General features: G+C 41.6%; 3 protein-coding genes across 4 annotated transcripts; all 3 read left to right on the top strand.

Annotated features, from left to right (window-relative positions):
* The first annotated feature begins 1,758 nt into the window (after nt 1-1,758).
* Nucleotides 1,759-3,705, top strand: LOC108612428 (proton-coupled amino acid transporter-like protein acs). 2 transcript variants are annotated; one of them, XM_089466979.1, is made up of 8 exons: nt 1,759-1,940; nt 2,041-2,079; nt 2,136-2,286; nt 2,344-2,465; nt 2,520-2,746; nt 2,802-2,932; nt 2,994-3,169; nt 3,230-3,705. In XM_089466979.1, exons 1-8 carry the CDS (start codon nt 1,825-1,827, stop codon nt 3,681-3,683), a joined length of 1,416 nt encoding a protein of 471 aa, XP_089323105.1. In that variant the 5' UTR covers nt 1,759-1,824; the 3' UTR covers nt 3,684-3,705. The 2 variants fall into 2 exon arrangements, with proteins under 2 accessions (XP_089323105.1, XP_017860799.2); XM_018005310.2 differs by having other exon boundaries at nt 2,026-2,079.
* An 81-nt stretch (nt 3,706-3,786) lies between these two features.
* LOC108614722 (glutamate transporter polyphemus-like) lies at nt 3,787-6,439 on the top strand. Its single transcript, XM_018008965.2, has 7 exons — nt 3,787-4,041; nt 4,108-4,164; nt 4,219-4,369; nt 4,420-4,893; nt 4,952-5,130; nt 5,192-5,956; nt 6,043-6,439. The coding sequence occupies exons 1-6, from the start codon at nt 4,031-4,033 to the stop codon at nt 5,742-5,744; spliced, it is 1,425 nt and encodes a 474-aa protein (XP_017864454.1). The 5' UTR covers nt 3,787-4,030; the 3' UTR covers nt 5,745-5,956; nt 6,043-6,439.
* Nucleotides 6,440-6,591: 152 nt separating this feature from the next.
* Nucleotides 6,592-8,611, top strand: LOC108614721 (glutamate transporter polyphemus). The gene is made up of 6 exons (XM_018008959.2): nt 6,592-6,810; nt 6,878-6,943; nt 7,000-7,150; nt 7,201-7,677; nt 7,746-7,924; nt 7,995-8,611. Exons 1-6 carry the CDS (start codon nt 6,803-6,805, stop codon nt 8,560-8,562), a joined length of 1,449 nt encoding a protein of 482 aa, XP_017864448.1. The 5' UTR covers nt 6,592-6,802; the 3' UTR covers nt 8,563-8,611.
* Nucleotides 8,612-14,148: the final 5,537 nt, after the last annotated feature.

Here is a 14,148-nt window from a genome sequence, read left to right as displayed (position 1 = left end):
CATAAGCAATACATAGTAATAATAATTATACCTCATTGATATTAATTTTCATGTAATATATGTGTCAGGATTATTATTTGATACATTATATATTTTTTAAACTAAATGCAAATAAAATATTAAAATACAATATGTAAAATTGTAAAAAAAATACTTTAAATTATAAAAGTATATGTATATTAAATGTTATACAAATATATTTATATATTTAAATATTTTTTGTTTAATACAAATTTATTACTACTATATTACTATATTCAAAATATATATATATATATTCAAAATCATATAATATATATTATTTATTATTATATTTAAGTATGTTATATTTAAGTTTAATGCAGATATAATACTATTCAAAAGATAATAAGCCAAATTTAAAAAAAAATATATATATTAACATAAATATTATTTTAATACCATTCAGATATTACTCACAGTTGTAACCAACTGCTTCTGGTCACATATATACCATGTATGTATAGATATGCTTGATTAGAAGTGTACAAATTTTAAATTCCTGACCTCCCACACACACGCATACACACACACATACACACATTGTGTGTGTGACGATAGCAGGCGCATCGAAGGGGGAAATACTCAATAACAAATAGCAAAAGCAACTGCAATCAAATGCGTAGTTGACCCCTGGCTTGGCCTCGGCGAAAACAAATAAACAACACAGCAAAAGACACTTGGTAAATGCGAAAAGGGGCACCGGCTGAATTTGCATAGGAAAAACATCGTTTCCGCCAACACAAAGCGGCCACGGGGCGGTTTAGTTGGTCAAAGGGGATGTGGGACTGAGGGGGCTGGCGTGGGGGCAATTGTATATATTAAATGTGTACTCGCACTCACACACTCGCTCTCACACACTCACACTTGTTATTTCGCACAGCTACTATCTCGCCTCGTACTCCCAGCGGGCGGCCTTCGATGGGCCGCACACAATGGGGACTCAGATTTAACTAGAAACTGTACTTTCTTCGAGTCGCCTTAAACGATGTGGTGCTGTGCGGTGGTGCAGTGGTGCGGTGATGCAGTCGCTTGGCCAATTTATGGACAGTGCCATCATCACTAGGCATTTGAGAAATGCGTGCAAAATGACAGAGCTGGCCACACTAATTAGTTTGTCTTTCAGCCCGCCTAGAGCTTGGCGAACGGAACAAGGCGTGGCTGCAGCTCCAGTTGGATCATCGCCGCCTGGCCGGCTTGCCGCTTCGATAGCCAGCGGCTGCTGCATAATTTAGGTAGCAAAAGCAGCCACCATACGGCGAACAAATTCCTAAGTCCTGCCAGTCCGAGCTCTTGGCCTGTTTTTATGGCCAGATCACTTTGCCAGGCTACAAACGCCCACACAGCAAACTCGGTTTCGCTACCTCTTGCTGGTGTGCTTAATTTCCTGGAATTAATCCCTGCTCTGGGCCATGCTAATATTTAAGTATTAAACTCAAAGGGAAACTGCCTTGACTGCATTGAACACAGAATACCCTATAAAAATATGAAAACACTATCCAACCGATCAGTGGCTTAACTGAGCTCGAATATATTTCAATAAATATACAAGTATATAAAAATATTTGTTTTCCACTTTCATCTAGTCTTCTTTGTATATCTGCTCTGTATATGGCATTATGCATTTAAAAATTTTAGAAAGGGTATGCGAACTGTGCGGCCTTCCACAATAAGCGCATGTCTTTGCCTTCTTTTCGCTTAGCTATTTACATAATTGGCAACACAGTTGGCCCTGAATATAGTCTCCATCTATAAAGTATTTCGAAGAGATCAGTGTTTAAAACCCTATTCTATTTAAATGTTAAAATGTTACCGAAGAATTCACCAGGCCGTCGGCGTTTGATTTCGCAAGTCAACGGTGAGGTGGGAAGATATACTGGATTTGCCCCGAGACTCTTCCATTTCCTGAACGTGAACTTAGGGTAAGTAAGGATGAGTCACTCCATGGATTGTGGTATTGTATACAGTTCACAGTTAAACAGCTCAGTTTTGTCTTTTATGCTTCAGCTTCGTCTCCTACAGAAATCCTCAATTTCTTCCCGAAATGAAGTACCAACTGACGTAAGAAACTTGTATTACTTGTCCAGCATATCATCTAAAATACCATCTATCCATAGGGACTCGGAGGCGTTTGTTAATTTGATCAAATGTACTCTTGGCACGGGTGTTTTGGCTCTGCCCAGAGCCTACTGTAACACTGGCTGGCTGCTGGGCCTGGCAGGCTCAATTCTAATCTCCTCCCTTCTGTTGTATGCTATGCATGTGTTGGTAGTGTTTGAATATATGCATGATCTTATAGCTCTTACACCATCCTGCCCCATCCAGCTCAACGACATCAACCTGACTCGCAAGCGCTATAAAATGACAATGCTCAGCTACAGCGAGGCCATGCATTTGGCTATCTTGAATGGACCCTATTGGATCCGGCCTCTGAGCAAGTACTTTGCGTGAGTTTGTGTCCCCCAAGATCAACATGGATGATCAATATATGTGATTCATAGCCGACAGGTGGATGCATTTCTGTGCATTTATCACTTTGGCGTGGATGTGGTGTACGTCGTGTTTATTGGCAAGAATCTCAAGGAGTTGGGCGACGATTATCTGCCGCCCATCGACACGCGCATTTATATTGCCCTCATGACGCTGCCTCTAATCCTAACCTTCCTCATACGCAACCTCAAGTATCTGGTGCCACTGGCCGTCATCTCAAACCTCTTTATGATTGTTGGTAGGTATCAGGTATCAGATCTAGTAGAATGACTTAAATGTGGACTACCTTGCAGGTGTTGGAATTGTTGTTACCTATTTATTAGTCGATTTGCCCGATTTGGAGGAGCGACGACCCGTGCAAAGTTTATCCCAATTGCCGTCATTCTTTGGCACCATTATGTTTTCGGTTAATGCGATAGGCGTGGTGAGTTGTATTCTAGCACCTGTCTGCCTTATTGTCGACCCTTCTTCTTACTTCTTATTAGACACTCCAACTGCAAGTAAATATGCGACAGCCAGAAAATTTTATGGGCACGTGTGGCGTACTGAATCGGGCCATGTTTATCTCAATTGCGTTCTACACTGCCTTCGGTTTCTTGGGCTATTGGAAGTACGGAGATGATACTGCGACATACATTCTCAAAAATCTACCGGACGAAACGTATGCTAATACTCGAAATCTTTCACTTCCCAACACCTCCATTAATTAAGTCTTCAACAGCCTATCCAAGTGCGCCACTGCCCTATTTGTTATGGCCATATTTTGTAGCTATGCCCTGCAGGGCTACGTGACCATTGAGATTATCTGGCACAGCTACATGACACCCAGGCCAATGGATAGCGCCACACTGTGGGTAGAGTATCTGATGCGCATGGCCATGGTGGTGGCATCAGTTCTGTGCGCCATTGCCTATCCAGACTTCGGTCTGCTCCTCTCGCTTGTCGGCTCCTTCTGCCTGTCCCAGCTGAGCCTGATTTATCCAGGCATTATCAATATATGCGTCTGCTATAGTGACGGATATGGACCCTTGAAAATTATGTTCTGGCGCTCTTTGCTTTTCATCGCATTGGGCTTTTTCGGAGGCATTGCTGGCACTATGGCCTCAGTAGCAGCCATCAAGCAAAAATATGACAATCGCATTTTATATTTTTTTAGTTATTTTCAACCGCATTAAATTAAAATATTCATTGATATAAGCTAACATATTCTAATCATTTGAATTATTTTTGTGTAATAAAATCAATCATTACCCTCAAAGTACTAATACTGGATAAAAGTAGTATCGACTTGGGTTTACCTGCACATATATAGATATAAATTTAGTTCGACTATTATTTATTTTCAACATATCAGAACCTTAGTATGTCGACAGATACATTTCAGAATTAGATTATCGTTTTTTAGGATTTTTCTAATTTCTTTTTTGAACCTTTTCTTTAATAACTTACCATTGTTGAGTCTAATTAAAATTGATATAGTGAAAAATTCTGCAGTGTAAATCACAGATAGAGATAGTTCGAGATGGCAGAAAAGTATGTGATTGTCTGTAAGATTATTCTGAGCATCTATAATAATCAGTTTCTATTAACTATCAACAGATCCAATGAAAAGGTGTTTGATCCATATGAGGCCCGTGAAGTGGAAAAACCCTTATCGTAAGTCTGATCCACATATATCAACCTACTGCAGGTCACTGAGCTCTTCCACAGCAATTGCGATGCGTTATTATCGCTGCTGAAGTGTGTGGTCGGAACCGGTTGCTTGGCCCTGCCCCTCGCCTTCTTCTATGTTGGCTATGTGGGCGGCATCATTCTGACGATCGTTGTCACAGCCCTTTTAATTTATGGATTGCAACTACTGGTAAGCGGCATATTTGTGAAAGGATCATGCTAAATATCCCCCATCCTTAGATTCGTTGTATGGTAGAGTCTAGTCGACGGAACATGGTCGGCTATATGACCTTTCCAGAGACAATGTCATATGCAATTTCTGTAGGGCCGAAGTGCTGCCATTGGGCCTCGAAGTGCTCTGGGCATTTAGTAAATGCTATTCTGATATTCTCCCACTACGGTGTGTGCGTAGTTTATATCGTGTTTGTAAGCGTAAATGTGAAGCAAGTTATTGATCATAACTGCAAGGAATTGGATGTCCGGCTTTATTGTTTCATAGTAGGAATGTTATCATTGCCACTATTTCTACTGCGGCACCTGAAGTATTTGGTGCCCACAAATATAATTGCCAATATTTTGATGTACACTGGTTTTGGATGTATCTTTTACTATTTTTTTACAAATTTACCTCCCATTAAAGATGTCGAGCTTTTTAATTATCAGCTTCCATTGTTTTTTGGCATCCTGCTGTTTGCCACTTCGTCCGTGGGCGTGGTAAGTCAATGTCATATTCATAGCCATTATATTTGAAATTAACTGGCCTTTCTCGCAGATGCTTGCCATCGAATCGAAAATGGCCAAACCACGGGATTATCTGGGCTGGTTCGGTGTTCTGAATCGCGGAGCAGTGTTTGTGGCTCTAACATATATAATATTTGGATTCATGGGGTATTGGCGCTATGGTAGTATTGTGGCGGCTAGTGTGACTTTAAATATGCCCACTAGTGAAGCGTAAGTATTCTTCACAAAGGCTCTAATATATGCTCGTATTTATGCACACTAATGCCAACAGGCTGGCGCAGGTTATCAAACTGTTCATTGCGATATCCGTGTTCTTCACGTTTCCGTTGAGTGGATACGTTGTTGTCGATATCGTATGCAATCAATATATTGCAAAAAACCACAATCCCAAGAACCCGCATATGATTGAATACATATTTCGCGCTTGCTTCGTGATTGTGTGCACAGCTAATGCAATCGCTTTCCCCAATTTGGGTCCACTCTTAGCTTTGGTTGGAGCATTTTCCATATCGCTACTGAATATCATTTTTCCGTGTTGGATTGAGATCTGCCTCTTGTATGGCTCATCGTATGGCCCTGGAAAATGGAAACTGGTTAAAGATATAATAATAATTATAATAGGGTTGGCTATTCTTGGATACGGAACTTATTCGGCTATCATGGATATGATCCGCGAGTATGGCGGTAGTAATAATGCTGACGCTGGTGCTGATAATAGCAACAAAACCAAGGGAGCCGAAGATATAGAAGATGAACTAAATGCAGCTACCATAAATGATCCAATTATTGATGATATAACTCCCGCACAGAAATTTTACTTTTGATTGTAGATTGCAACAAAGTTGATCCTGACAACGTACAGAAATCCAGAAACCCACATAAATAGTCTCTTCAAAGAAAAATCAGTGCATAAATCTCTATTTTATTTATATTATGAGGTGTTACCGTCGTCGTTTGATTTCAAATTTCGACGAGGAAGCAGAAAAAATACTAGATATACCCCGACCTCCTTCCATTTCCTTTACGCAAACTTAGGGTAAGTATAGATGAGTCACTCCATGAATTATGATATTTTTATATAGTTCACAGTTAACCAGCTCAGTTTTGGCTTTTATATTTCAGCTTCGTGCCCTACAAGAATCCACAACTGATGTAAGCAACTTGTACTACTTATCCAGTATATCATCGAAAAGGTCTATCCATAAGGATTTGTAGGCGTGTCTCATGCATTTGGTTATTTCGAATGGAGCTTGCATAACCAGATTGGGCAACATCCTCTCGTTTGTGACAGTCGAGTGTCTTTGTTTATCCAGAATATATGCCTCACCATTGTAAAGGATATGGACTCTCGAAAGATTGGACTTTGGCGATCTTTGCTTTTCATCATTTTAGGTGTGTGCGGGGACATTGCTGGCACTATGGGCTAAGCAGCATCCAACAAGGAAAAGAATGAAGGCTTAAAATTTCAATTTGTACCAATATACGTTAACATATTGTAGTAAATTGAGTTAGTATTTAATGGATTTATCCTTAATGGGATGGACCAGGGTGGTTTGGGCTCTTTGCCCTCATTTTCTTGGTTTACCTGCATTTTCAGGGATTATTTATTTCTCAATAATATAATCTTAGTAGGGCGGCAGATACTTATCATTTTTGACATTCGTTTTTATGACTTTTCTTTGTTTTACATCACTCACTTTTTTTTATACCTATATATAGTTTCAAAATCTTCCGTTTTAATTTTTCTAATTTACAAAATTTGTTTATTTATTTATTTTATTTTTATGTTTTTTTTTTTCATTTTTATATTAATGAATAATAGTTTTAAATTTATAGTATAATCCTTGGATCAGCGAAGCCATAGATCTGGCAAAAGGTTTAAATGGCAGAGTATGTGACTATTATTTTAATTGGTCAAATTCTTTCTTATGGTTAATAATAATCTGTCTCTATGCAGTGTCAACAAACCCGGAGAAAAGAAGTTTCATCCATATGATGCCCGTGATGTGGAAAAACCATTATCGTAAGTCAGATCCGCAATGATAAATCCACTGCAGGCTATTGAGCTCTTCTTCGCAGCAATTGCGATGCTCTATTTTCGCTGGTGAAGTGTGTGGTCGGATCCGGCTGCTTGGCCCTGCCGCTCGCCTTCTACCGTGTAGGCTATATAGGAGGCATCCTTATGACGATATTTATGACAGCCGTATTAATTTTTGGCCTGCAACTACTGGTGAGAGGAATATTAGTGGATGGATCGTGTTAAATATCGCTCATCCTTAGGTACGTTGTATGGTAGAGTCTAGTCGACAGAATATGGTCGGTTATATGAACTTTCCAGAGACAATGACATATGCAATTAGTGTAGGGCCGAAGTTCTGCCAATGTCTCTCAAAGTGTGCTGGACATTTCGTGAATGGTATTCTGATATTCTTCCACTATGGTGTGTGCGTGGTTTATATCGTGTTTGTCAGCATAAATGTGAAGCAAGTTGTTGATTATAATTACCACGAACGTATAAATACCAGGATTTATTGTTTCATAGTAGGGACACTATCATTACCACTATTTTCATTGCGGCATCTGAAGTATTTGGTGCCCACGAATATATTAGCTACTCTTTTGATGTACACTGGTCTCGCATGTATCTTTTACTATTTGTTTACAAATTTACCCCCTATTGATGAGATTAGGCAATTCAATTCCCAACTGTCTTTGTTTGTGGGCATCATAATGTTTGGCACTTCGTCCGTGGGTGTGGTAAGTCAATGTTAGATGAATATATATCATATTTGGACTTTGCCTTAAAACACTTTCCTTTTTCGCAGATGCTTGCCATTGAAGCAAAAATGGCCACGCCAGGGTCTTATGTGGGCTGGCTTGGTGTTCTGAACCGTTGTGCTCTGTTTGTGGCCGTCACGTATATTTTAATTGGATTCATGGGCTATTGGAGATATGGAGATTATGTGGCGGCTAGTATTACCTTAAATATACCCATTGAAGAAGCGTAAGTATTCTTCGAAAATTGCAGTTGTGCTTTAATATATGTACGCATCTATACACACTTATGCCAATAGGCTAGCGCAGGTTGCCAAAATGTTCATTGCGATATCCGTGTTCTTCTCGTTTCCCTTGAGTGGATACGTTGTTGTCGATATCGTGTGCAATCAATATATTGCAAAAAACCACAATCCCAAGAACCCGCATAGGATTGAATACATATTTCGCATTTGCTTCGTGATTGTGTGCACAGCTAATGCAATCGCTTTCCCCAATTTGGGTCCACTCTTAGCTTTGGTTGGAGCATTTTCCATATCGCTACTGAATATCATTTTTCCGTGTTGGATTGAGATCTGCCTCTTGTATCGCTCTTCATACGGCCCTGGCAGATGGAAACTGGTTAGAGACTTATTGATGCTTTTACTTGGTCTAGTTATTCTCGGATACGGAACTTATTCGGCTGTCATAGAAATGATCCGCGAGTATAGTGATAAAGCTCATGAGATTAAAGCTGGCAGTAGCACGGAGATCAAAACTCCCGAGGAAATAAATGCAGCACAAGACGCAGCTACTCTGGATTATCCAATTGTTGATGATGTAACTGCCTCTGGCAAATCTCGATTGCTTCGAGACTTTTACCTGTGACTTTAGTAATTTGTTAATCTTATTTTAATAAGAAATAATACCAAGCTAACATTTTTCTCTTTTCATTATTTGTAATTTAGGCAATATAGACATAAGGGTTGCCCGACTATGTAATAGTCGTAATAAAAAGTAAATGTTAAATAATTAATGGAACTTAATTACCAATAAAAAAAATATATTTGTGTTCCCGTACGTTCGTTGCCTTGCCGTATAATCGTCCGCACAATCGTATGATTAGTGACAAAGTTATGATCGTACGATTGTACAGCAAGCAGTTAAGAAACTTCGGAAAGCTATTTCATAGTAGTATTGTGACATTTTAATATTGCCCTGACCAAAAATGTTCATGTTGTATGAGGACTGCGATGATTCTTTCTGCCTATTACATACTTTTCACAAAACCATTACATTACATTACCCCATGTATATATGGGGACCCCTTCTAGATGCTACATAATCATTATACCATGATTTCGCCTTTTCAATGGGTTCGGTGTATGGAAACCCAAATATCTGTGCAGCTCGTTTGATATTGAAAGAGAATTGGGAGTTGATAGGTCAAGTGCGAGTTAGCTCATACAATCGAATGGCTCCAATGGTTATATGGGCTGCCATTATCGATGGCGACGTCGGCATTGGTATTGGCATCGGCGCTCATTCCGTCATTAGGTGGCACACTGGGTAGCCAGACGGACGGTGGCTTGTGGCATGTGGCATGCTGCATGCGGCATGCGGCAGGCAACCTGCTTGCAACTACAGCTACTCAGCAGCAGTGGCTGCAGCTCAGCCTGTTTATCTGGCAGTCGTCTTCAGGCCCACTTAACGATGCTCCGGAATTTATGCCGATATGGTAATGCATCTGCGCTGGGACCGCTGCGTCTGTGGCTGCTGCTGCTGCTGTTGCTGCTGGGGCGGCCCGCCGCTTGCCTCATTATGCCATTGATGGACTGCAGTTGAGCGTTTGAATTGCGTAATTTATTGTTTGGGTCGTCGCTTGATAAACTGGTGTTGGATTCCAACATAACCTAAATGGTCAAACGGGCGACAGGCGACATCTGTTTGTAGTTGTTGCTCTAGCTCCAGCTCTTGCTTATTATTGTTGTTGTTGCTGTTGTCGTTGTCGTTGTCGTTGTTATTGTTTTTGTTGGACAGCCAAACAATTTTTTGCCAACGCCTGCATATCACTTTCCGTTCAATCCGCGGGGCTTTAAACAACTTCAGCATGGCTCACATTGGGGGATTGAGCTATGCAAGTGTGTGTGAGTGTGCAGCATTTATGGCTCTAATTAGCTACGCTCGACGCATGCAAAGTAAAGGCGATTCAGCCAGTCGGACAGGCGGACAAGTGGCAGCTGTTGCTGATCTTCAGCTAACGATTTCCATTGAAATCTGGCTGCCACACGTGCAACTCCACCCATGTGGCCAGTTCAAAAGGTTAAACAGCGCAACTGTTGTGTGCAAAAGTTCTGCGTATGCGACGATTGCAACAAAGTGCAACAAATCATTTCGAGGACCCCCAACCCAACCCGAACCCAACGCAGCCCCTGCCTCGGCTCCAGCAATCCAATTTGTGTTCCGTTGCTTTGCCGTTTGTATAAATCAATTGGCTGGGATAGCCGGCGCGCGGGCTTCCCATCCCATCCCATACCATTCTAAGCAGTTATCCAGCCAGTTCCTGTACCATGTTGGAGTCGCTCTACGATTTGACAACCCGCTGTGCGGTGTCTATTGGCATGGCCATCCTATAAATTGCCTGGCTCTCTGATCTCCACTGATGCATTATGTGTTTGGACTATGATTTTTCACTTGTTTTAGTGCGTGCGATCTGCGTCTGATTGGTCTATAAATTATAAAGTTTATTGCGCCCGACTATTGACCACGATCGCCGACCGTCGACCGTCGACCGTCCACCGCCGACTGCCAACCGCCCCCGACACTGATGGATTACAAACATCGAAGCAGCCCGTTATCTATCGCCCGACTTAATACAAATATTGCTTTATCGAAAATTCCTTCAAAAATCGGTGACTTATTGGTTACATATTTATTTGCCTGACGACTTCACTTTCGATTTCTGTACAAACATTTGCACAATTTGACGGTCAGCGGCACTCGCTTGTTGACTGTAGGATAAACAGAAGTCGACTCTTAATTTGGCTGCCCCCAAGGCCTTGACCTCTGCGCAGCAACAGCGACAAAGACAGCAACTACGTTGCTGTTGCTGGGGCCTCACAATGCCGCCGAATGCCAAAAGTTGAGCAGGGAACTTGAGGCCAGTTGTAGGAGCCGACATACAGAGGATGTGGACGACGCCACCCAATAGTGCATTGCGCTGCGCCAAATTTGCAGCCCCAGCCCAGCAACATGGCTGTGAGGTATGTCAGCTACATGTTGTCTAGCAACAACTGACAATTGCTGACTGACTGACTGGCTGACTGGCTGACTGAATGACTGAATGACTGCCTGGACAGGCAATGTCTGTTAGCGGTACCTTTAATTGCCTGGCTGCCCAAAATGCATAGACAAAATGTCAGCCTAAGTAGTAGCAGCAACAGCAGCAACAATTGCTGTTAACTGACAACTGTGTTGCAGCAACTGCTGCCACAGCAAGCAGGCAACAACTGCTGCGCCAGCATTAATATTAATTAAATAAACGTTAATTCAGCGCATTAATGCGTAATAAATAATGCCACTTTGAGGCAAAAATTAATGCATAAACGCTACTTATCGCTGCCGACGCCACCGCCACGCACTTATCTGTGTCAACACAGCGCCAGAGGCAACAAGCAGCCCAGTGATGCTGCTGCTGCTGCTGCTGCTGCTGCTGGTGCTGCCGCCGTTTGTTTCTGCTACTGACAAACGCATTGTCAATAGGCCAGGCCAACTGCAATATAGATCCGTTTGGCAGCACTCGGGAGCTGGTAGTCGGGAGTCGGGAGTCGGTAGGCCGCAGTCGATGGCGCGTTGCAATTACATGTCTGTGACAAGAATTTTAAATGAAAACGGCCCGTTGCCGCACTGTGCACAGTGGACAAATGATTCAAACTTTCGCATTACGTGTGGAAAATGCTGAAAACTGCGCTGCCTGCAGAGGCGCCATGCCATGCCAGCAGGCACCAATCGCAGTGCTTTTCGCGATTTTTTCTCCTCGTTTTTTTCGCTTTCCTGCGCTTTGCATGCCCGCCAGAAGGAGCCTTCTATGGCGGCAAAAACGGCGACGCATGAAATTAGAAAGGCATTATTGCAAATCTCTCGCATTTGAGGTTTATTTATCAGCAATTTGTCAGAAAGTGTTTGTCCAGATGCAGCGGCTCAGATTAAAGCGCCCATGTCTTCGTCTACTTTCTAATACGATTCACTGAGCAGAGCATTAAAAGAGTCACATTTTACGGCGTGATGCGGACCGCACTTCGATCCCATTACAATTGGGTCAAAGGACTAGCTAAGCACTCCATTATGGTGAGTTATGAAGAGCTTAGACTGCGCACCCCGTTAGCCTCTAAACAGCGTAAAGAATCACACAATCACAATTAAACTTTCAAAGAGGTAGAGTTTATGTTGTCTTTTATGTTTTTGTGGCCATCTAGCAGTATTTGCTTCTATCATTTGATTACAGTCGATAATTTAAAATAACGTTATATAATAATATTTTATTTCATACAGTCCAAATATTAAACCATTAAATAAAGAGGGAAAGCTTTGATATTTTCTTTGTTTTGAATATTCAAAAACAATTCGACCGAAGAATTATTTCAACAGTAGAATACTATATTATGCTTGATGAGCATATGTACATACATATGTATGTGTTTTAACTCTTTCAAATACTTTCAGGATCAATAAGAAAACTGTGATTGCGGAACTCATTTAAAGTTTTTACGCGTGTTTTATTCCATGTTAAAAAAGAAATGAAGAAAAATATTTCTTTTTTTCTTTGTAATTTTGGACACATAATATATATTGTTTTTTTAATGAATATAATTGCATTGTTGCTGACTTGTTATTATTTATTGATTCTTATATTTTTACGATTCCTGAAACTCAACTTATTTCGCTGCGAGGAAAAGAAATATCATTACTGGTAAACGCTATAAAATAATGAATAATAAATATAAAAAGTATAATACAAAAAATAATAAAAAATAATAATAATAATACAATAAATAATAAGTATAGATTACATACACAGAGACACCAGAAAGGTCTATTGTAGTCAATGCTAATTTCATTATTGTATTTGATGCCATTTTCATCAAGGAAACAATTTATTTCTTGCTTTATAACTCTCTGGCATAGCTCTGTCTAGAACAATTCCTTGCTGTGCCTCAGACATCATTACAACCAGGCATCGCAGTTTTGGGGCGCTTTAGATTTGTGTTTATGTGAATGTATTTTAGCAGCCCAATATGGTAATCGCTTTGAGCTGCATTGCACAGCATATTGGAAGCTCTGGAGCATTTCGGAATCTGCTTAAACTGCAATTTAATGCAGTAAATCGCTGTACCCACGCCTCAGCACAACTTGCTGGTGTAATTTATAGCCAGGCAGTGGGCCATGTTACTGCCAGCCCATGAGTGCATTAGATGAGCCACGCAGTGTGGCTGTGCCAGGAGCAATATAATTCAGCAGCGCACCTTTAGTGCGGTTAACAAATAACATCAACTTATTAAATAAAGTTTCAATTCATGGAGAGAGCAACAACAGCAGCAGCAGCAGCCGCAGCAGCAAAACTGGAAGACGGCAACGCATCCAAGTGAACAGCGGCTACCGTACTGTGATTCTGGACATTAGACATCGGTGAGCAAAGGATGGAGGTCGCTGCAGGCGCAGCCGCAATAAATCATCACATCGAAGCCATGGGCGCAATTTGGGAGAGGAGACTGTGGGGGCAGCTCCGGCTGTTTGGCTGTTTGGCTGTTCGGCTGTCTGGCTGTCTGAGTGGCTGGGCTGGCAGTAACTGCGGCCAAGTTATGTGGCTTCATTGTGGACAGAATGAACGCTTTTAAGCAGACAATTGCAGCCTGCGGCGCAACTGCAGCAGCAGCGGGAATAGGAGCAGCAACAACGCCAACACGGCAGCAGGTAGGCAAAAAAAAAAAAAAAAAGAAATACAAAACTGAGACTAAAGATTGCTGAGCCACCATCTAGCAGCTCCCACTGCCCCAATGCCATTGTTCAGCAGCGAGGAGTTGCTTCTTGTAGCTGCAGGAACAGCAACTGCTGCTGCCGCTGCTGCTATTGTTGTTGTTGTTGTCGTTGTTGTTGCTGCTGCTGATACACATTTTCGTAGGCAGCGCTGTGCACATAAATCATTGAGTCGACTCCAACTGCAGCGTCGAATTGCCTGCTTGCTCGCTTGCAATATGAGTTAATTTCTGCGAGCTGAGAGTAGTGTGCGGGGCCGACAGCGTACTTACGTATTTGCGTATTTGTCAACTGCAAATTACAACTTTTTCCCACACGTTCGCCTGCCTACCTATCGCAACGTTGACACACAGCACAGAGCACATGTGGGTGTATGTTGCGATTTATGGCACGCCCGGCATTATAAATTTTCTATTAACTCGCCAGACGTCAGCCGGCGAC

This window comes from Drosophila arizonae, chromosome 4, assembly GCF_054131065.1.
Source record: "Drosophila arizonae isolate 15081-1271.41 chromosome 4, UAZ_ARI_1.0, whole genome shotgun sequence".
Taxonomy (NCBI): domain Eukaryota; kingdom Metazoa; phylum Arthropoda; class Insecta; order Diptera; family Drosophilidae; genus Drosophila; species Drosophila arizonae.
The sequence above is the reverse complement of the archived record's forward strand: the minus strand, read 5'-3'. Positions and strand labels throughout refer to the sequence as shown.